We start from the raw sequence: 21,933 nt of genomic DNA, 5'->3' as shown, positions 1-21,933 counted from the left end.
GAAGAGAGCATGTGGGATGTCTCTTGATTTGGGAGCTGGTTATATGGGTGTGTTCATTTTTAAGTATTTATGAAACTGTACAATTATGATCAATGCATTTTTCTGTTTATGTTATATGTTACCAGGGGTCAGGTTGCCTGGAAGCAGACTCCAGGATGGAGACTTACATACAGTAAGTTTTTGGGGTGGGTGCTTTCAGAAACAGTATCTGTGACAGTCAAGGCATGATGGAGCAGAGGGAGCGAATGACAGGAAAACAGTGCAAACTAAGGCCTCAGCCAGTCCTATAAGGAGTTTAGGAATTAAATGGCCCTTCAGAGTCACCCCAAATTAGAGTGAGGAATCAGGCCTTTTTATGCCTAAACTGAGCACATAGTCTCTTTTTAGAAGTGTCCTTTTAAGTGTGTGTGGGTTTTCTGTTTAGCAAGTTGGTTCTTTCTTCAAAGACATGGACTGCCTCCGGGGAAGGGGGCATGACTTTGAATGAGGCAGCTCTCTCTCTCTCTCTCTCTCTCTCTTTCCTCCCCTCCCCCTCCCAATGCTTTTGGTGAGAGCACTTAAGTTCTACTCTCTTAGCAAATTTCAAATATTTATTTATTTTCGGGAGAAAGCAAGCCAGGGAGGGGAACTGAGAGCAGGACAGAGCACCCAAAGCCGGTTCTGTGCCAACAGGCTGACAGCAGCAAGCCTGACGTGAGGCTCAAACTCATGAACCGTGAGATCATGACCTGAGCTGAAATCAGACGCTCAACTGACTGAGCCACCCAAGTGCTTCCCTCTTAGCAAATTTCAATTATACAAGACAGTGTTATCAACTATAGTCAGCATATTATACATTAGACCGCCAGACCATATTCATCTTATAGCTGAAAGTTTGTACCCTTGACCCATCTCTCCCTATTTTCCCCAACCCCACACCCTGATAACCATTTTTCCACTCTCCATTTCTGTGAGTTCAATTTTTCTTTTTAGGTTCCACATGTAAGTGATACTGTAAAGTACTTGTCTTCCTTGGTCTGGCTTAACTTCCTTAGCATAATATCCTCCAGGTTCTTCCATGTTGTCACAAATTAGGGATTTCCTTCTTTTTTAAGGATGAATAATACTCCACTATACATATATACCACATTTTTTTAAATTTTTTTTTCAACGTTTATTTATTTTTGGGACAGAGAGAGACAGAGCATGAACCGGGGAAGGGCAGAGAGAGAGGGAGACACAGAATCGGAAACAGGCTCCAGGCTCTGAGCCATCAGCCCACAGCCTGACGCGGGGCTCGAACTTACGGACCGTGAGATCGTGACCTGGCTGAAGTCGGACGCTTAACCGACTGTGCCACCCAGGCGCCCCTACCACATTTTTTTTAAGTTTATATATTTTTGAGAGAGAGAGAGACAGCATGAGCAGGGGAGGGGCAAAGAGAGGGGGAGTGAGAGAATCCCAAGCAGGCTCTGTGTGGTCAGCACAGAGCCTGATGCAGGGCTAGAACTCATGTGAGATCATGACCTAAGCCAAAACCAAGAGTCTGACGCTTAACCCACTGAGCCACCCACACACCCCTATACTACATGTTCTTGATCCATTTATCCAATGACAGACACTTAGGTTGTTTTCATAGCTTGGCTATTGTGAATAATGTGAGGTAGCTCTCATTAGCAGAGGGCTTGGACTAAAGGAGGTCCAGCCAAGCACTACTGGTCACCAGCCCTCCCAGCAGCCAGGCTAATGACTGCCTCAGTCTAGAACAGGACCACAAAACCACTACATACTTGAACAAAAAGTTAAAAAAGAAATACTCTATCTTGGACGATGAAAGAAGAGAGAAGAAACATTTGAAAGAACAAATGAGCAAAATAGGACAGGCAATAGGTACACTGACCAAAGACCAGCACTGAAATGATCATATCAACTTCCAGTAATTTGTTTGATGTTCCTGAACTCTGAGCCAGGGTGAACTATGACATGTTTCATTAGCTACTTATCCTGAACCAGATGCTAGTGCATGTTTATTTATTTATACTGTTTAGTTCTAAGAAGAATTTCCTGTGAGTTGCTCATATACTTGCAGCCCAGCAAGGGAGAATTTACCTATTAGTAGCCTGTTGTGGAATCTCCCATTTATTATGTGAAGTTCCAAAGAATGGTTACAGCTTCCAGCATTTTCAATCTTGCCAACTGTTTCCAAAGGGCAGGGCTTACAGGTGACATTCCTGCTGATCAACACCGTGGTAAGGATAGTCCTACCCACTCCAACAGGGCTTGGGTTGAGTTCATTGGTTATTTATTAGAGTAAAAGCTGCAGTTTTCTGGAAGGCACAACTTTGAGGTTGAATAGCTCTCTCCAGTAAACACTGTGTCCTCTGGAGTGAAATCGAATTCCACTGAGCCAACTCTCTACCCTGCCCTTTGGCTGAATTGCTTCTTTGGATGGGAGTCCATGGTCACCCAGTCAGCCTTCCACACATTCATCCATCTCTTTTTCTCCCTGGGGAGGGCTAGGCCAGGGAAAAGCACACTACTCGTGAGCTTTAGCCACCAAGAGGTCCTCTGCAAGGTGGGTAGAAGATAATGTCTCTTCCAAGTTTCATCATAAATGGTTGTGCTTTCCAACAATGGGGCTGGAACAGGGGCCAGAGCAGCAGAACTGGGAGTATGGCCAAGCTAGGGCGGAAAGGAAGTCCACCCCTAACATGATCCTTCTCAATTCTTTTCTATGGGAACTTCATTTTCCTTTCTGTTCCCCAAATCCCCGCTGGAAACTTGAGGTGTCCAGTGTCCACTGCCAAAGGCTTTTGGGGGGTAAGCTCACTTCACTTGAGGGGTGCTAGAGGCTCATAGGAACACTGAGTCCTGGGGCCTTCCTTACATGTCGCTTAATGGACTATTACGTATTAGATTATAAAGGGATAGAGCAATCCAACAGTTTCCAGGGTTACAGAGTTCATGGTTTAACACTCTTCCCAGGTAGTCCCAGCATCAGCAGCTGTGGTTTATATGGCATGTATTTTACCCAACAGCTGTGTTTTATGTCTCCACACTGCCAATAGATGTGGCAGTAGGCACACTACAAAAGGCCATTATAGTGGACATGTATGGCTTTTTTCTCCCAGAAAAGGTCTTCTCTTTGGAAAAACGCTCTTCAGACTATCAGGACTATTGGTTCATAGTACTCCTATGTCTTTGACACAGGAAGGGCATATGACCCAAGGTGAACCAGTAGTGGGAATCTATCCCTTTGTTCACAAAGGTTGGTCCAGGGATGGTCTTGTGACACAGGCCAACCGAGTTGGAATTCTGGGGCAGGGTATTTCATACTGAAGCCAATGGACAAACATCCATTCCTCTCTGATTGGTAAGCTGTAAGAATTTAGGCCCATTGTGATATAAGCTTATGTGAGTAAAGCCCACACAAGAGAAGTAGAAAGTAGAGAAAAGTAACAGCTACACAGAGAGTGAGATCCCTGGCAGTCTTTTAGGTTTTACTCATCCTGATTTCCTAACACGCATGGAGTTTTGCCAGTTCCCAATTTGCCTAAGCAGTCCCAGTTTACACCTGCTGTTCCGGCTTAATCATTAATAGCTCCCTCTTACAGTCTCAGAAGTGTTCCAGGTGAATGATAAATTATATAATCATTGTTCCTATTGCAATGTGGTTAAATAAAGCAGTGAAGTCTTTTTTCCCTGTAAGTTAGTTCAACCTGGTTTTCTGTCACTTGCAACCAAAACCAAAACCAAAACCCAAACAAACAAAAACCATGCTGACTGATCTTCCCTCTTTTGTAAATTAATTGAGAAATATTTTCACCGCATAACCCCTAAAGCTGATCATTTCCACATGCTTGAATTCCTCAGCAGATACCTGCTTCTTTATCTGCTTCTTGGTTTCCATTTGTTCTGCGGAATTGACACCTTGTACTCTTCCAAGCCTACCCAACCACTTTGTCCTGATTTTGGGTCCATTTACTCCACACCTCACCAAAGACCAGTAGAATTTACAGATTTCATCAGAAGGCTCTGAGAATCAGGCTTACAGAAGAAAAGATCCAGGGTGGGCCTGAGGGACCACCTGGGTTAATGAAATTCAACTATTTTTTTCCCCATCCTTGCATTCTGCTCAAAATCCCTCGAAGATAGTATTGATTTATCTTGGGTCTGGAGCCCATTCTTTCATTCAGAGAGACTAGCGCACCATGATAGACATCTCATGACAACTATAGAAAATGAGGGAGAGGCAAGTTCACCACCAAAATACAGGTGAGGTTAGCAAAGAAAAAGTGGTAATGGATGCCAGGAGACCAAAAACACAGTCAAAATGTGCCTTTAATGATGCTACTCAATAGTTTTGCCAGCTATTTGTATGTCTATGCCAATGAGAGCTAAGTGAGCTCTTCAAATATATGTGACTGGTATTAAGGAAACTGGGAGATGAGATCATCGACCTTCCTGGAATAACTGTGAACCTCAAATCTGACCACCCTGAGTGATAATGGAGCTAGTCTTTATATATTGTGCGTCTCTACATTCCATAGTCATGACACAGTTTGGGTTGGTATTCTAAGGGGGTTTGGGGGAAGTTTCTTGCTGTACTCATTCTCATGCCTCAAGTCATCCTGCTGAGCCTTGTCCATCAGGACTGTTCCCTTTGGCAAAATCACATTACAGCCACTTTCCAACAACCCCCTATGATTCAGTATCCAGCTTGAGCCTTTCTTCCTGACTCCATCGCTCCACACTTCTGTCCTGTTCCCCTCTTTTAGCTTCTGGCTTTGTGACACATTTTCCTGCTCATGGCACATCTCACCATGCTGAACTTTCTGCACTGCTTTACATTTTGGTTCTTTCTTTTCCACCATCCTTTCTACCACCTGCCAAAGCCTTTGGCTAACTCATCATTCAATGTAGTTTGGCCACTGAGATCCTGTATGTTATCATTAACTTGCAGGAGGCACTTCTGCTGGTTAATTCCAAAGTGATGAAGGATGTAGTTAAAAAATAAAATAAAAATAAAAAGTACTGGTCCCGGAGTTGGACACACCTGATTCATGTCCCAGCTCTGCCATTATGTCAGTGTGAAAACCTGGGACTACCTCATAGCAGACAATGGTGCCTTGTAGTTTTCCAAAACCTCCATACCATTTTGCATATTGGTTTCATGGGCAAATCTTTTTTTCTGCCTTTTTTTTTTGGTAATTAGTTGCTTGCTTTCAAATAACTAATTTAAAGCATTCTTTTTTCTTTTCTCCAATACCATTATATTAGAACAAGGCCATTTATGCTACAATAACAAATAAGCCCCCAAATCTCAGGGGCTTAAACAATACAAGTTTGTCTCCTGCTCACATCATAGCGTGATTTGAGTCAGGATGCTGTCTTCCACAGACATCTTAGGGATCCAGGATCTTTCCACTATGTGGCTTCTCTATCACAGAATCCTTCTCTTTTGGCTCCATGTAAGAGGGAGTGTAAGATTTCACAGGATATTTTTATAGCCAGCCTCAGAAGTGGTGTATATAACTTCTACCCACATACCATTGACCAGAATCGAGTCACATTGTCCCACCCAAATGCACGGTGGGCTGGAAAATGTAGACTTCCTGTGTATCCAGGAAGAGGAAGCAGGATTGGCAAGTAAGCCTCTAGTCACTCTACCACAATCACATTTCCTAGTTGGTGTGTGCTGAAAATAAAACTGCATGATGATATTACCTATTATGATAAGTATAATGATATTAAGCACTTACATGCCAAGCATATAATAAGCTCTTTACATAGGTTATCTCATTTAACTGAATTCTCACAACAACTTTATGAGGTTCCAGATGGCTGGTGTGGAAATAGCTGGTGGAAACAGCGGGTGCTGGTAATTATTCATTTCATTTTTTGTGTGTCTTTTATATTCCACATGGCAACTGCCTAAGTTAGGATGTTAAACCAGTGTCCTGGCACTGTCTTTAATGCATATGTTTGCGGATGAGTCATTTTGTTACAGAGTTACATGCTAGGGACTGTGGATCACACCAAGACGAGTGGACTAGGGTCTTCGAAGTTAAGACAACTGTATAAATGCAGTTAATATGAGGCAGAAAATCATAAGAGCACAAAGAGAAGTCTACTTGCATTCTCGATTTAATTGAACTGGGATTGATCATCACCTGGCTGATACAGACTAGAAGAAAGTTCTGGATGCTGTTGCTCATGACTAAAGTTCTAGGGCTCTCTTTCTGGCTTTAGTTTTTGTCTTCCTAACACATTTCTGCCTTGTCTAGATTATGACTTTTGTCTCCATTCTTATTTTGTCTCCTATTTCAGATCCTGCGACAGCAACAGATCTTTCTGTTTGTTGCCTAGGTGCTGATCTTTGGCTCTGTTCCTATACGTCATCCTATGTGGACCTACCAACAGACATAGCCTCTCCACAGAGATGCTCCAGTGCGTTTTCCATCACATGGTTTTGCACCCACTCTCAGGTCTATGCTTGCCCTGTTCCAGCCAGCCTCCCTCAGGTAGGGTTCAACATTCAGTAAGTGGTAGAAGAGGCTGCTAGAAGCTGATAAGGAGACATAGCAGGTTTGAAGTCAAAGTGGGGAAGAAAAGAGTAGGAGAGAGGGAAAGGCAGTTGGTGGTTACGGGAACAAAAGGCAAGGAGCATCAAAAGGAAATGCCTTGTACTCTTAACTTACATCCGCAAAAATTTTTAAAAAGGGAAGCTTTACTTGAATTTAGAGTCTAGACGCTAACCGTAAAGGAAATTTTTACCAAAAAATAAAAAATAAAAAAAGGACAGTATTAAATGAGAAGCTGTATGTGCACTATTTTTACTTTTTATAGAATTCCCTTTGGACTACCAGGGGAAGACTCCAGTTGTCAAATGAGAGACAGTGTCTGTTCATGCAACGTGTGGTCTCAGCCCTCACAGAACCCTCCGATTGTCTGACCCCACCAGACCTGCCAAACAAACCAATGCGTGCTTTGTTTCCGGACTTGCTCTTTTTCATAGTAAGAGGCTGACATCATCCCAAGGCATCCACAATGTAGTTGATGTGAACAGAAGCTATTTCCAAAGAGTAAGAAAGAGGTACTTCATCCCATGGTTGAACATGGCTGAAGGGGGATGTGTGCATGCTGTCCTTCCTGCACATGGTGGGGACCTGAAGTCAGGAAGCCGGCTAACAGTTACCCGCATTGTGTTAAGCAACCATAAAAATGCATAGCCATTGAGCTTTTCTTGTTCTGGGCATTAATGATCTTGAGTTGTTAATAGACACTTTCTCTCCGGACGAACCTCTGCCGTAGTCAGTAACTCAGGTAGAATATCGACGTAGTCTTCAAACTTTTTTTTTTTTTAATTGATTTACTTATTTTGAGAGAGAGAGAGAATGATCAGGGGAGGGGCATAAGGAGAAGGAGAGTGAGAGAACCCCAAGCAGGTTCTGTACTGCCCGCACAGAGCCTGATGTGGGGCTTGAACCCACAAACTGTGAGATCATGACCTGAGCTGAAACCAAGAGTCGGATGCTTAACCCATGAGCCACCCAGGTGCCACTCGAGGTAGCCTTCAAAAGCAGGCTCTGAAATGTTCACATTTCTTTTTTTTTTTTTTTAATTTTTTTAAGTTTATTCATTTTTGAGAGACAGAGCATAAGCAAGGGAGGAGCAGAGAGGGAGACACAGAATCCGAAGCAGGCTCCAGGCTCTGAGCTGTCAGCACAGAGCCCGACGTAGGGCTTGAACGCACAGATGGACCACAAGATCATGACCTGAGCTGAAGTCAAATGCTTAATGGACTGAGCCACCCAGGCACCCCAACATGTTCCCATTTCTTTTTTTTTTTTTTAATATTTTTAATGTTTATTTATTTTTGACAGAGAGAGAGAGAGAGAGAGAGACAGAGCATGAGTGGGGGAGGGGCAGAGAGAGAGGGAGACACAGAATGCCAAGCAGGCTCCAGGCTCTGAGCTGTCAGCACAGAGCCGGACGCGGGGCTTGAACTCACACACTGTGAGATCATGACCTGAGCTGAAGTTGGATGCTCAACCAACTGAGCCACCCAGGTGCCCCAACGTGTTCCCATTTCTAAGGGAAAACTTGAACACACTTTTCTTGACCTGTAATTCACATGAGAAAAGCACAGCACCTCTAAGAATGAAGAGTTTCTCAGGAATTAAAAGACAACAACAACTCTCACAGACCTCATCCAGACAATTTTTTTCTTTCAAACATGTGTGTGTGTGTGTGTGTGTGTGTGTGTATGTGCGCTCATGTGTGCAGGCTCTTGAGTACAAAGTCCAGCTATATCATGGAGCCCTCGCCTTATAACCTAGTTGTTCTGCACAGTGGTGGTTGTAGGGAAGGTTAGAAGCTCAAACGTGAAGTTGGAGTTCAGGAAACACTGTGAAGAGGTGCATTGTAAAGTGGTTACTTGGGACAATGTGCATAAAGTAAATCAAACAATAACGTACATAAAACACTTAGCATGTGCGTAGCACATAATTTCTCAATCATTGAGAAACTCTTTCTGGAAATCCGGAATCACAGGGATTTGCTTTGATTCCTTTCATGATGGGTTTGTGACCTTCAATGTCTCTTTCTAAAAGAGGGAGGTCTCTTTGCCTCTCCTTGGTCCTTGCTGTAAGACCACTTTCTCCTACTAAGCTCCAAGAAAGAGGCCAGATTGAAGGTCTCCTGTGCTCCAGCAGATGTCAGTCTGGCCTTATTGGAGGACCTAGGGAAACCAGGATACGCCAGACTGCCTCCAGGAATGAACGAAAAAGGGGTGGGGTGCATTTCACAGGTCATCTAAGAAAGGAGGCATCAAGAAGACATCTGGGCCAATTTCCATTTTGGGTAAGTACACTATGAATTTGAAGAGATTTTTACAAACACATACTTTGTTAAAGAGACATTAATGAAGAGATTACTGTGTGCGGGGTACGGTATTAGGTCCTAGAGATACAGGATTCATTGTAGCTCCTTCCTACCTTCTGGAGCTGCCAAGTTACTTTTTGGCTGCCCACCTGTTGTGATTTGCACTTAAACTAGATAGCATAGGAGGCACATATTATTAGGTATTGAATGAATGAAATGAAATGCGTTCATGAAAACAAAAGTGTCCGGGTATTTGTGCCCCAGAAAGCATTTAGGAAAGGGGCTGGAGAAATAGCCACTATACCCCCAGTTTTGGAGCAAAGGAAATCATAGGACTGAACCAAATGATAGGTAGTGACGTGGAGAGGAAAGAGAACAGGAAGAGGAGTCTCTCATGTCCGCAAGAGGAAAGAAAGCCTTAAGGGCAGCCACCAGGCAAGAGGGGCGAGCCCTGGATCATGGCTGCTCAGGAGGGGGCCATGTGCGGTCCCGACAGCAACATCTAGAATGGAGTGCTCTTGAGGAGCAAAATCTGGCTCTAGATGGTTCTCTGCCACCACGTGCACATGTGATCTTATGCTCTTGGACAAACTGGGTGGCCATGGGAGGCAGATACTGTCAGTAGTCAGAATGACTGGGTTCCAATCCGACCTTGTGCCAATGACTTCACCTCCCTAGAGAGCCAGGTTCCTTGTCTACAAAATGAGGATCTTACAAGAACCTACATCATGGAGTCATGTGAGGCTTGAGATCATCCATAGAGAACATTTATCAGAGTAGCTGGCCTATTTTCAGAGTGAAATAAATATTGGCTATTATTGTTATTCGTTTTACTAGGACTGTCTCTCCAACCATATAATGACAGAGGAAACCAGCAAATTTACAAGGCCTCCTACAGATTAAAAAAAAAAAAAAAAAGATTCTGTTTTCACACTTTTGTTTCCATTTATGTCCTGAGATGGGAGTGTGTAGAGTGCATACAGGTAAGCCAGTTTTCTTACGCAAGAAGGAGGAAAGCAAAAAAGGTGGACTGGTACGCAGAGATGCAAATGAGTGGATGACCACGTGCTTTCAATAAGAGACAAACTGTACTTTAAAAGTAAGACAGGATCCTACCTCCTCCCATTCCACTTCAAGCAAGAAAAGCCCTAGAAGCAGTTTTTTCATATGTTATGTGGCTCAGACCAGCTGAGGGAAAATCTGGAAACAAAACAAAACAAAACAAAAAACAGGGGTTCTTTGTTTAACACGCTGGCTGGGCTGGTGTTCACGGACTCCCATCTTCCTTAGAGCTCACAGCCCTGGTTTCCTCGCTTTCTGCTGTTAAACTCCACACCTGCTTCATAATTAACTAACCTTCATGCTCCCATGTCACATGCTCCAAGTTTTCCCCAGGTTCAAGACTAAGGGCACTATTGTACTTCGTCACCTTTCAGTGGCAGGAACATCCAGATCTTTCAAAATTTGAGTTCATCTCAGTTTTGGCTACACTCATATAGACGTTTTCAATATTTTTAAATGTTTTATTTATTTTTGAAAGAGAGAGAGACTGTATGAGCGGGGGAGGGGCAGGAGGGAGAGAGACAGCATCTGAAGCAGGCTCCAGGCTCGGCGCGGTCAGCACAGAGCCTGATGTGGGGCTCAAACTCATGAAACCGCGACATCATGACCTGAGCCAAAGTTGGATGCTTTACCGACTGAGCCACCCAGACGCCCCCCATACAGACATTTTCAAAGTTGAGGTAACAGATCAAACGTTTCTTTCTTCTCTCTTTCTTTTTCTCCACCCAGCCCCTCAAGCTGGACTCAAGAGGTGTCACTACCCCCTTCCATAAAGTTTGTATTATGAATCAGCCTTTGTGAACCCAGGCATTTCAGGCTTCAGAGGGGAACAAGTTTAACATTTAATCCCAAGGGAGCAAGGGGGAATTTAGAATAAGATAAGGAGTCCCAGAAGGCAAAGAGAAAGTCATAGAGGCAGGAGAATGACAGGCAAAGGAAAGGGTAGCTGTCAAATCCAGGATGTAAGAACATGAGACTCTTTGCCAAGTTCTTTACAGAGAACTCCTTTCTTTTGCTCCAGTGCGTTCGTCAGATACAGCAGGCAAGCAGCAGCCTGTGCCTCCACTGCCTGCGGAGAGCTGGTGCTAACAGAAGCCCAGAGTGGTGGTTTCGCTTACATAATTCCAGCATGACTCTCCTAAGCCTCTGGACTCCAGAAGCTGCCCACAGAAGAGAAACAGAATGATGTCTCCATTAAGGTTTGCCCAGGAAACATTTGCAACTTCTTTATAATCAAGACTAAGTTACCGGTATAACCCTGAAATAATGTTTGCCTTGGGACAGCTGACTACATCCATTGTTTTCCTAACAGGCTATAAGACCACTGGGGAAATGCATCAGGTAGTAAAGAGATAATATGCAGTTTTGTGAAACTTTATATGAGATCTTGAGTTTTAAAGATTGTGTTTGGTAAGTTATTTACATTTTTAGTTTCAAAGTGAGGTGGCTGAGTAAAGATCCAAAGTGAAATGATTTTTGCTCTCTCCCAACTTACAGCCACGAATCTAGAGCTATGTTTTCTACACAACCTGTGAATCTCCTTGCTCCTCAGTACCTGAGGAGCATAGCAAAATTGACAGGGGCACCTGGGTGGCTCAGTCTCTTGAGTGTTCAACTCTTGATTTCATCTCAGGTCATGATCTCGCAGTCTTGGGATCAAGCTCCAAGTTGGACTCCTCACTGACCTTGGAGCTTGCTTAAGATACTCTCTCTCTCCCTCCCTCTGCTCCCCGCCCCCCACCCCCAGCACGTGTGCTCTCTCTCTTTCTCAAAAAACAAAAAAAGTTACAGAGTGGGTGACTTCTTTTAATGTACTCAATTGAATATAGTGATGATCATGTATTTTTTTCTTAAAAATTTTTAATGTTTATTTTTGAAAGAGAGACAGACAGACAGACAGAATGTGAGCGGGAGAGGGGCAGAGAAAGAGGGAAACACAGAATCCGAAGCAGCTCCAGCTCTCAGCTCTCAGCACAGAGCTCGACACTGGGTTCGAACCCACAAGCTGTGAGATCATGACCTGAGCCGAAGTCGGACGCTTAACTAACTGAGCCACCTAGGTGCCCCTCATGTATGTGTTTTCTAACCCTTCTGTTATCTCGTTTATGACAAAAACAACTAAAATGTATATGGTTAGTGATCTATGTATAGACAATCTTATGAATTAGTGTGGGTCTTTCAACATGACTGATAATTAGCATGACATGGTAATAATAATAATAATAATAGTCATAGCTATCAATAGCTATGTTTAAAGTACTATGTACCAGGCACTGTACTAAGACCTTCAAATATATTACTAATTTATCTTCACGATAGCTTTCTAAGATGATTATATCACTTAAAAATGAGAAAACCAGGGCACAAAAAGATGCACCAGGGGTGCCTGGCTGGCTCAGTTGGTGGAGCCTTTGACTCTTGATCTTGGGGTTGTAAATTTGAGCCCCACATTGGGTGTAGAGATTACTTAAAATAAAATCTTGAAAAGAAAAGAAAGATGCACTGAGAAGAGCACTGACTGAACATTCTGGGGCCTGGGTTCCACTCCCATGTATACCTTAATTGGCATGAGTTTGGGGCAAGTCATAACTTCTCCAGAGTTCATTTTCTTTCCTGTTTTGTGGGCAGAAAAGAAAGAGAAGCATCCAATTATTGCTTACTTATTCTGCATCAGGCACCAGGATAAGATTTTACATGCATTATTCCATTTAATCCTCACAGTGTTCAAATGGAGTCAGTGCTGTAATCTCCATTATAGAGATAAGGAAACTGATACCTACAAAGGTTGAGCAACTGAATGGGCTCTCAAGCCTGAGAATTGGAATCTGAATCCAGGTCTCTATGTCTCCAGATCCCATGCTCTTAACCCCTCTGACCTTTCTAGCCTTAGTATCTTTGGACTCATTGTTTCCTCTGCCGGCAATACTCTTCTTCCAGATTTCCCTAAGGCTGGCTCAATCCCATCCTTCAGGTAGTAACTCAGTCAGGTTTGGAAAGAGGTTTGCAGAGGCTTTTGTAAAGGGCTGTTGCACTGCATAACTTCAGAGGGCACTGTTCCCATAGACTGTAACTGTAACTGGTGCCTCACTGGAACGGAGTAACATGGTTTTTATGGACTACATCGTTGGAATCCTAGTCATTTCCCATCACCCCATCTGGTTTCAGTTAATTCTTAGCACTTACCCTTATCTTTTTTTTTTTTTAATTTTTTTTTCAACATTTATTTATCTTTGGGACAGAGAGAGACAGAGCATGAGCGGGGGAGGGGCAGAGAGAGAGGGAGACACAGAATCGGAAACAGGCTCCAGGCTCTGAGCCATCAGCCCAGAGCCTGACGCGGGGCTCGAACTCACGGACCGCGAGATCGTGACCTGGCTGAAGTCGGACGCTTAACTGACTGCGCCACCCAGGCGCCCCGCACTTACCCTTATCTAAAATGAACTAGTTTCTTTTTTTTCTTTAATTTTTTTTAATGTTTATTTGTTTTTGACAGAGAGAGAGAGACAGAACAGGAGCAGGGGAGGGGCAGAGAGAAAGGGGAGACACAGAATCCAAAGCAGGCTCCAGGCTCTGAGCTGTCAGCACAGAGCCCGACGCGGGGCTTGAACTCACAGACAGCGAGATCATGACATGAGCCAAAGTCAGATGCTCAACCGACTGAGCCGCCCAGGTGCCCCAAAAATGAACTATTTTCTTTATGTAACTTACTTATTGTCTGTGGCTCCCAAGAATATGTAAACTTCGTATGGATGAGGACCTGTCTGATTTATAGTTGTTTGCCAAACACTTAGAGACAGACCCATAGTAGGTGCTTAATAATTATTTGTTGGATGTTCTTAAGTATGTCTTACAAACTTCCAATAATCCTTGCTTCATCAGAATCACAGAGTTGTTAAAGGATAAAAAGTTTCAAGACATCCTGGCATCATGAAGACATTGATATAGTAAGTTAGGATTACAAACTACTAATTGCATTTTCTGTCCTTTAAATTTATTTATGAGCTTTGCAGCAAATTCAGACTCTCATTGTCATTGACCAAATAGGCATTTATTTGACAAAAATTACGTCTCTGAATATCGAGTGTTGGAGAAGGTATTGACAACACATATCACTTTGATATTTTGAATGGGAGTGTACATCTGTTCACCACTTCGGGAACTAGTTAGATGTGATCTGGTAAAGTCAGCACTCACGTTTCCCATGACTAAGCAGTTCTTCTCCCAAGTAAATACCTAAGATAAACTCCTTCACTTATTCCCAGGAGATGGTGGAAGAATGTTCATAACAGCCCCATTAGTGATGATGACGACGGCAGTGGAAACAAACCAAATGTCTAACGACAAGAAAATAGACAACTTGTGCCCTAGAAATTTATGAAGCTGTGAAAAACGAATTAATTATGACCACACACACAAAAAATCTAGAAGAATCTTAGTAATATAATCCTGAATGAAAACATGTAAATCTCAGAATATTATATAAAACTTGACGCTCTTTTAATAAAGTTCATTAAAAAAAATCTTAACAATTATCAAGAACAAAAGAATGGTAAACTCAACACTCAACACTGTGGCTACCTTGAGTAAGGGCAAGTGGGGGACATGGTTGTGAAGGAAGATACAGTTAAATGTAAGTTATTGTCAGTGTTCTGGTTCTTGGGTCAGATGGTGGTTCCTGGCACATGAAACCATCTGCTTGAACACCATGATTTCATATCCCCCACCCCTCCATGGAGAGAACACTTTTAGGAGGCAGGCCTAAAAGTGACTCAAAGGATGGATTCAAGGTCATACCTACTCAGTTTTATAGACCCAGGGCCTATATTCAGTATTTAATAAAACATAGTTTCAGCAAGATTCCTGGAAGGAAGGAAGGAAGGAAGGAAGGAAGGAAGGAAGGAAGGAAGGAATACACGAGAGAAAAATGTAAAGTTCTTTTGGTTAATATTGAGTGCAATCCAAATAATCACTTACCCTCATATTTTACCCTGCCCTTACACATACTGAATTATGTAATCCATTTCCTAATTAGTTGAAAATAGAAAAAAGAACTAACATTCTCCCAGAGTAGTAAATAACTATATAACATTTTTCCATATAGACTATTCCATAATACTCAGCAATACCAGGATGAAATACCAGGCAGAAAATGATTCCAAATCGAATACAGTACGGAAAAAGCTTTTTAATGCACTTTTTTCAGGCAAAAGAGCTTCAGAAAACATCCATCATTAAGTAGTGTTACAAATGGCACTTTTGGCTACATTAGAGAAGTAGATATGAGTCCCATGTGTTTTCTCTGATAGGTTACTAGTAGAGCAACTTTATAATGCAACCCTTTCTTAGGATAAAAAGTGGCTAATTTGTGCTAAAAGACAGGAAATGCTATAAACGTAAAGTCATTGTTTTAAAAATGTAACATTTATTTCACTCTATACAATCTATTTTCATATTTCAATTTTAAGTATTCTGTTATAATTCTTAAGAAAGGAGAACATAAATTCAACCTAATTTAAAAATAAACATATATATTAAGTACATATATTAATGCATTTAACAATATCATAGGTAACTTTGATGATGAATTTCATTTTGGTACGCTGTAGATTTGTCCTTTTGGTGTTGAACTGAGGAAAAGCGTATGACCCCTGAAATCCTACCATAAATGGCTAAAACAATGGTATCAATGGACTCTAACCAGTTGGCAAAACTGAAACATTCCAGAGTTATGCTGATCAAAAATGAAACAGGATTAATACTCAACAGGAGAGAATAGTAAATGTCAGTTTAAAATGGGTCTTGAAAGTAGGTTATTGTCACAAATATTTGAAAAGAGTATTTGGAAATGTGAGACTCCACTTTGAACTGAAAGTAATGATTTTTAGTTGCTAATTGCCACCACCCCAGTGCATTCACCTTTTATAAGATGATATGAAGCTGACTGCATCTCATCTACTCAAACGTGGATATCTTCTTCCTGTCACCCATCATTACTCAACTAGTCCCCCTATCAGTTTATGCAATTATTTATCAGAGATTAATAATAAAACACCACACAATAGGACCAACCCAAAAGGCAACTGCATTTTTCTCTCTACAGCAGAAATAACAAACATGGCTTTGAAATTTGCACTGATAGCACATATTATGCTAACGAGGAAACAAAAAAGATTTCTACCTCCATCACAGAAACATGAACACATTACACAAACACCTGAAAAATCAAAGTGTTTTCTCTGGGAACAAAGAAAGCCATTTCAGGGATTCTCAGTGAGTGAAACCACACACACTGATAAACACACACACACACACACACACACACACACACACACACACAGGAAATAAAAGCTCTTAGAAATATTGTTTACTGTTAATTTCGAATAATTCTTGGTGTTATATTCAGGAATGAAGTTCCTAAATTTTAAAGCAATTCATCTGTTAAAATATCACACAAAATACGTTTTTTAATGATACGATTTAACAACCCAAGGCCTGAGTCAGTTAAAATGTATGCCCTTCACCTTCATGGGTACATGGTGCCCCTTGCATTTTATGAATACCCCAGAGCCAAAGGCCTACCTTCGCCATACTTGCATCCACCACAGAAAGCTATCTTGTAAAGGACATGTCATGGGAGGGCAGAAGACTGATGTCTAGCCCAGGCTCCAGCCTCAACAAGCCTCATGAGTTGGGCGTGGCCCCTGATCATTCCATACTGCAGTTTCCCCATCAGCAGAAGATTAAACTGCTGTCCGTGGCTCCGTGAGGCACTATCATTTCAGGATTTTCCAACTTTGAAGTTTTCATTAGGCACTGGGCTTTCTTTACGACTTCCTATCAAACTTCTACCCAGTGTTTGGTCAGTTATTTGCGTCTCGCCTTTCAATAACTAGGTAACTTCTTAGGTCCTTTATTCCATGAATGGGGAGTGCCTACTCTTGGTGGATTAAAAGTAGCCACAAATTCTCTGCAGCTCCTCCCATTAAAGGTAGATCTATTTCCCACCTCTTGACTCAGAGCTAGTTTTGCGAACGTGCTTTGACCAACAACATGCTACAGAAGTAACACTGTGACTTTCCAGGCGAGTCCACAAAAGGTCCCACAGTTTTCATTTTCACCTTCTTTGAACTCATGAGGCCTAATGTGGAAGGCTGGGCAGCTGTGGGGAAAGGCCACACGGGGTAGAATGGAGGCACCTCAGCCAGCTGCAAGACACATGCGCTGGGCCATCCCAGACCACAAACGTTTGTGGGAACCCAACCAGCACCACACTGAGTAATGGCTGGCCATCCCAGCAGAGCTCTGCCCAAACTGCCAATCCACAGGATCATGAGCACATAGAGTGTTATAAGCCATGTTTGCGGGTGGTTCGTTGGGCAGCGTGGATAGCTGATACACTACTGTGTCACAAACTGGGCTAAGTGAAGGGAACATTCTGCAGATACTCAGAGTGCAGTTAGGGAGACAGACACATGATGGACCACCTCAAAGCAAATACCAATGCTGTAATTAGAGGGTGTTGATGCATAAGGGTCCATGGGAATTTAGAGAAGGGGAGTCAATCCCAGAACTACAGAGTGGGCAAAGGTTTCTCAGAGAAGATAATATCTAAGGGGGGTTAATTAGACAGATTTTCCCAGGCAAAGAAGGTGAACTAATATTTCGGAGAGGAGAAATTGTGCAAAGGCTGGAGGAAGCTAACTAGTGCCCCTACAGGAATGGGATCATTCACTTTAATCACATTATAAGGATGACAAAAATGGGCTGAAGAACAGCTAGGGTAAAGCTCTCTTGGCCTTCGGTTGAATTATCTGTCATTTGGCCTTTAAACTAAAGGCTATGAGAGCCAAAGGGAGAAATAGTTCCTCCCTTTCTTTCCTTCTCTCCTTCCCTCAGTATTCATTTGACCAAAGATATCAATAACACTCTCCGAATCAAAGAAAGTCTACCTGCAGGAAGGAGGCTGTGTGGAAGACAGACAGGCAGATGCTTCTCTGGTGCTTAGACTGGTTAAAGGGAAGGGATGGTGTATGCCAGGGCCTGAGATGATGCACACTGGGACATGAGTACAAAGTACAGACGGCTGGCAAGAAGAAGCCATTCTTCCTCTTTTGTCGCTTAACGAACCCCTGGTCACAGAAAGCGTTTAAGACTCATCTTTTAAAGATGTTCTAAAAACCTTTAAAGCTGAACCATAAGGTCTCCCATTTATTAGCTGTGTGGCCTTAGGTACATGACTAAGCTGTCTATGAGTCCTTTCCTCAGATGTAAAATGGAGAAAATGACGATATTGACCTCACAGGTCAGGAGGAATAAGTGACGTATAGTTTTAGCACAGCACTGGATACAAAGGAAGCCCACAACATTAGGTCCCTAAATGGGGAGACGCTCGGGGAGGGACGGTAACACGGGCGTTAGCATTGAATAAGCCCACGTTTGAATCTTACGAGTTCTTGCAGCTGTGTGAACATAGAGACTATTTTTAAGTTTGCTCAGACTTAGTTTCCACACTTGAAAAATGAGGGTGATAATACCTATCTTGCAGGGTTTGATGAAGATTCAAAGAGATCACATATGTTAAGTGCCATAGCACAAAGCCTGGCATACAGTATAAACACACATACACACACACAGACGATACTAGTTCCCAAACGTAGATCGACGGGACTATTGTTAGACCTTTTATGTTACTTCAAAATCCTGCTCTCTGACTAACGCTACAGATCAGAAAAGTTGGATTACCGGAAACATATATATGTAACATCTTTAGCATGGCATGTCCATCCTACCAGTACCAATACGTGATGATACCCTATCACAAAAAGAATGGCCGAGGTACAGCATTCGTACTTTATTTTGTGAATACATGATAAGAAAGAAACCTGGTTGTTCAGAATGGAATTTTGCGTTCCCTGACTACCTAATTTGGCACTTTGAGGAATTTCCTCTACACACCAAATTCCCAAATGCATTCTTTTCTAAAACAAAAGAAGAAATGTGCGTATATACAGTGAGTTGAAAAATTACAATGCAAGACGATGTTTGGGTGAAAAACAATCCCACCAAATAAGCAAGACATGTTATGTCCCTAGAATATGTCATGCTAGAAAGCTAGTAAAAATTCAGGCCAATGAAGCAATTTAATTTCAAGTTTTATCACATATGGGCCAAGTCCTAGAACACTTCACTTAAAAAGGGACAACTTCAAAGTGAAATCTTGCCAGAGGCTTGATATGTATATATACAAATTCCTCTGTTTTGACATTCAACATATTCTGGATTAACTCTAGAAGGCTTCTGTAGCTGATTGACAGAACAAAATTATTTAGGGTCAGAAAGAAGTCAGAGCACAAAATTGTATTATCTCCCTATTTCTCTCACCCATATTATCACGTGTTTTTTGTTTTCTAACTAATGCCATAATTGAGATCATATGTTACAAGTTGATACTAAAGGCAGGAATTAAGAAAAAGCCATTTTTTTCAATGGCTTTTAAGCACTTGAATGCTTTAGAACCTTCTTCAAAATGCTAGTTAACAGGTAATATTCCTTTGGATGCTGCATTATTTGAAGGTTGGTAAGATTCAGATCCTTTAATAAACAGTTCCATAATCATTTTGGTAAGAGAACCATTTAAAATCTGTAATAACTACTCTATTGATTCCTAGGAGGGGATTTTAGCACATTGCTATTTTGGCCAGAGAAGCATTTCAACAACTTTCTGCAAACTAAGATTAAAAAAAACAACAGGTGAGACCAACACATGGAAATCAAGTAAGGCAATTCTACTATGTAAGAAAATTCCATTTCTCAATGTTTTTCTATACTGACATAAATTGTTTTGTTTTGTTTTGTTTTGTTTTGTTTTGTTTTGTTTTGTTTTAAAGATGATCTACCCGGTTCTTCCACATTCAAACAGTGTACGAAACTCAAATCAAGATGTATATGTATGGAGAAAAAATTTGTGTGTCCAAAACCATCCATTTGTATGGAAGTCTTGTCATTGCATTGCTTTGTGTTGTCCTGGCTTTGATCATCCTCAGGCCACTTAAGGGCCAGGATGTCCACCTGCTCAGCATTCTAACTCTTCCATGACTTCCATGACGATCGTCCGAGGACCCGTCAGAATCAGATTGCTCACCGTCCGGTAGTCTACATGCAGCACATTGAGCCCATTTACAGAGACAACAAACTGACAGACCTAAAGGAAAGACAAAGAAAAAGTATCTATTATAGCTCCTGGTTTTTCATAGACCTCTAATAAAGGCACTGTGTATCTCTAATATCTAACCTCTCTTAAAATACCCAACCTTACCCAGCTGGCAACAACAATTTCCAAGAATCTATACTTTTTCTGGAAGGCAGGATAATAGAAAAAAGCATTTGGCTTAGTGTTTTACAAAATTAGGTTTAAATCCTAATTTAGCAACTTACTAGCTTAAGCTAGGTATTTAAATTTCTGAGCTTTGTTTCCCTCAACTCTAAACTAGGGATTAATAATAATAATAATAATAATAATGCCTACCTTATAAGATTGTTGTAAGAATTAAATGAAGCAAAGGACATCAAGCTTGTATCGCAGTGCTCTGAACCAACGGAGTATGCAATATGCTTTTACAGCCAGTGTTTATGGCTGCTATTCATTTGGGCTCGATATTTAGGGAGACCCTATGGCCCACTATTCCCAAGATAGTCCTCTTTTACACCAACTGTTCCTGCGTGATTATGTTTTTTTAGTGTTTTATTTATTTTTGAGAGAGAGAGAGTGCAAGCAGGGGAGGGGCAGAGAGAGAGGGGACAGAGGATCTAAAGCAGGCTCTGCGCTGAACTCACAAACTATGAGATCATGACCTGAGCCAAAGTCTATGCTCAACTGACTGAGCCACCTAGGTGCCCCCTGCATGAATATTAATAATGCCTCCTTTCACTTGCCAAGGTGCCCCATTGAGATGCTAAATTCCACACATTACCCTGTTTCCCATCCTTGTGAAAGTGGATGAGACCAACAAAGATCAACTTTTACACTCAGTATTAGTTAACCTGTGATAGGAGACAGAATTCTAATAAAAAGCATCATTCAGTAATGAGAGGCCTCTCTGGATATGTCGTAGTGAGCTTGATAGTGATCCACAGGCACAGCCTCAAATGGAGGTACTTCTCTTGAGGTTAGTGGTGACATCAGATGCTGGGCATTATGGTATATCTGTTGTGTGTCTGAAGAGGCAGACATTGGACATATGAGCACTCCAACAGAAAAATGGACACACAGATCTCCAGCTGTCAGTGATAAGTACATCTAATTAGCAAAACTGAATCCAACAGAATATAAGTCCATATGTACCCGGTATACAGTAGATACAATATCCCCAGTCCTCAAAGAGGTCTATGTCCTCATCCCTAGAACCTGTGCATAGTTTACACGGCAATGGGGAGTTAGGGCTACAGATAGAACGGGTTGCTAATCATCTGATTTTAACATCAGGAGATTATCCTGAGTTATTCAGGTGGGCCCAAGGTAACCACAAGGTTCTTTATGAGAGGGAGACATGAAAGTAAAGGCACAAGAGAAGCAAGAAGTTGGAGAGAAAAGAGGAAGGGGCCAGGAGCCAAGGAATGCAGGTGGCCTCTATTAGCTGAAAAAGGCAAGGCAGTGGCTTCTCCCCTTTGAAGCCCCAGAAGGAATGCAGACCTGTGACACCTGTAGACTGCTGCCTCCAGAACTAAGGCAATAACATTTCTTTGTTTTATGCTGCCAAGTTTGTGTTAATTTGTTACAGCAGCAATAGGAAACCAATGTAGTAACTTTATAAATATTCACTGTTGAATGAACTGAATGTATAAATGCATTAAGCAAAAAAGCACAATTTTTCTTGAGTCTGAAGGACTTCTTGCTTCTTATAAATTATCACCTCACTGACTGGGAAAATAAGAAAATAAAAAGGAGGAAAGAAGGGAGAGAAGGTGAGGAGAGGGAAAGCAAAGGAGACTGGCTGAGACTGATTAATG

At 41.9% G+C, this 21,933-nt stretch overlaps 1 protein-coding gene and 1 long non-coding RNA gene across 2 annotated transcripts in view; one reads left to right on the top strand and one right to left on the bottom strand.

The window, feature by feature from the left end:
• Positions 1–10,459: 10,459 nt before the first annotated feature.
• On the top strand, positions 10,460–19,681 carry LOC123383235. The gene is made up of 3 exons (XR_006592779.1): positions 10,460–10,607; positions 10,949–11,126; positions 19,596–19,681. It is a non-coding gene; the product is annotated as an uncharacterized LOC123383235 (long non-coding RNA).
• DEPTOR (DEP domain containing MTOR interacting protein) overlaps positions 15,093–21,933 on the bottom strand; it is a 138,354-nt gene continuing 131,513 nt past the window's right edge. Inside the window, exon 9 of the mRNA XM_004000086.6 lies at positions 15,093–20,128. Within this exon, the coding sequence (XP_004000135.1) occupies positions 20,000–20,128 (129 nt within the window). The 3' untranslated portion in view covers positions 15,093–19,999. The remainder of the gene's footprint in view (positions 20,129–21,933) is intronic.

Source organism: Felis catus, chromosome F2 (genome assembly GCF_018350175.1).
Source record: "Felis catus isolate Fca126 chromosome F2, F.catus_Fca126_mat1.0, whole genome shotgun sequence".
Classification (NCBI taxonomy): Eukaryota; Metazoa; Chordata; class Mammalia; order Carnivora; family Felidae; genus Felis; species Felis catus.
This window is presented reverse-complemented; position numbering and strand designations above follow the sequence as displayed.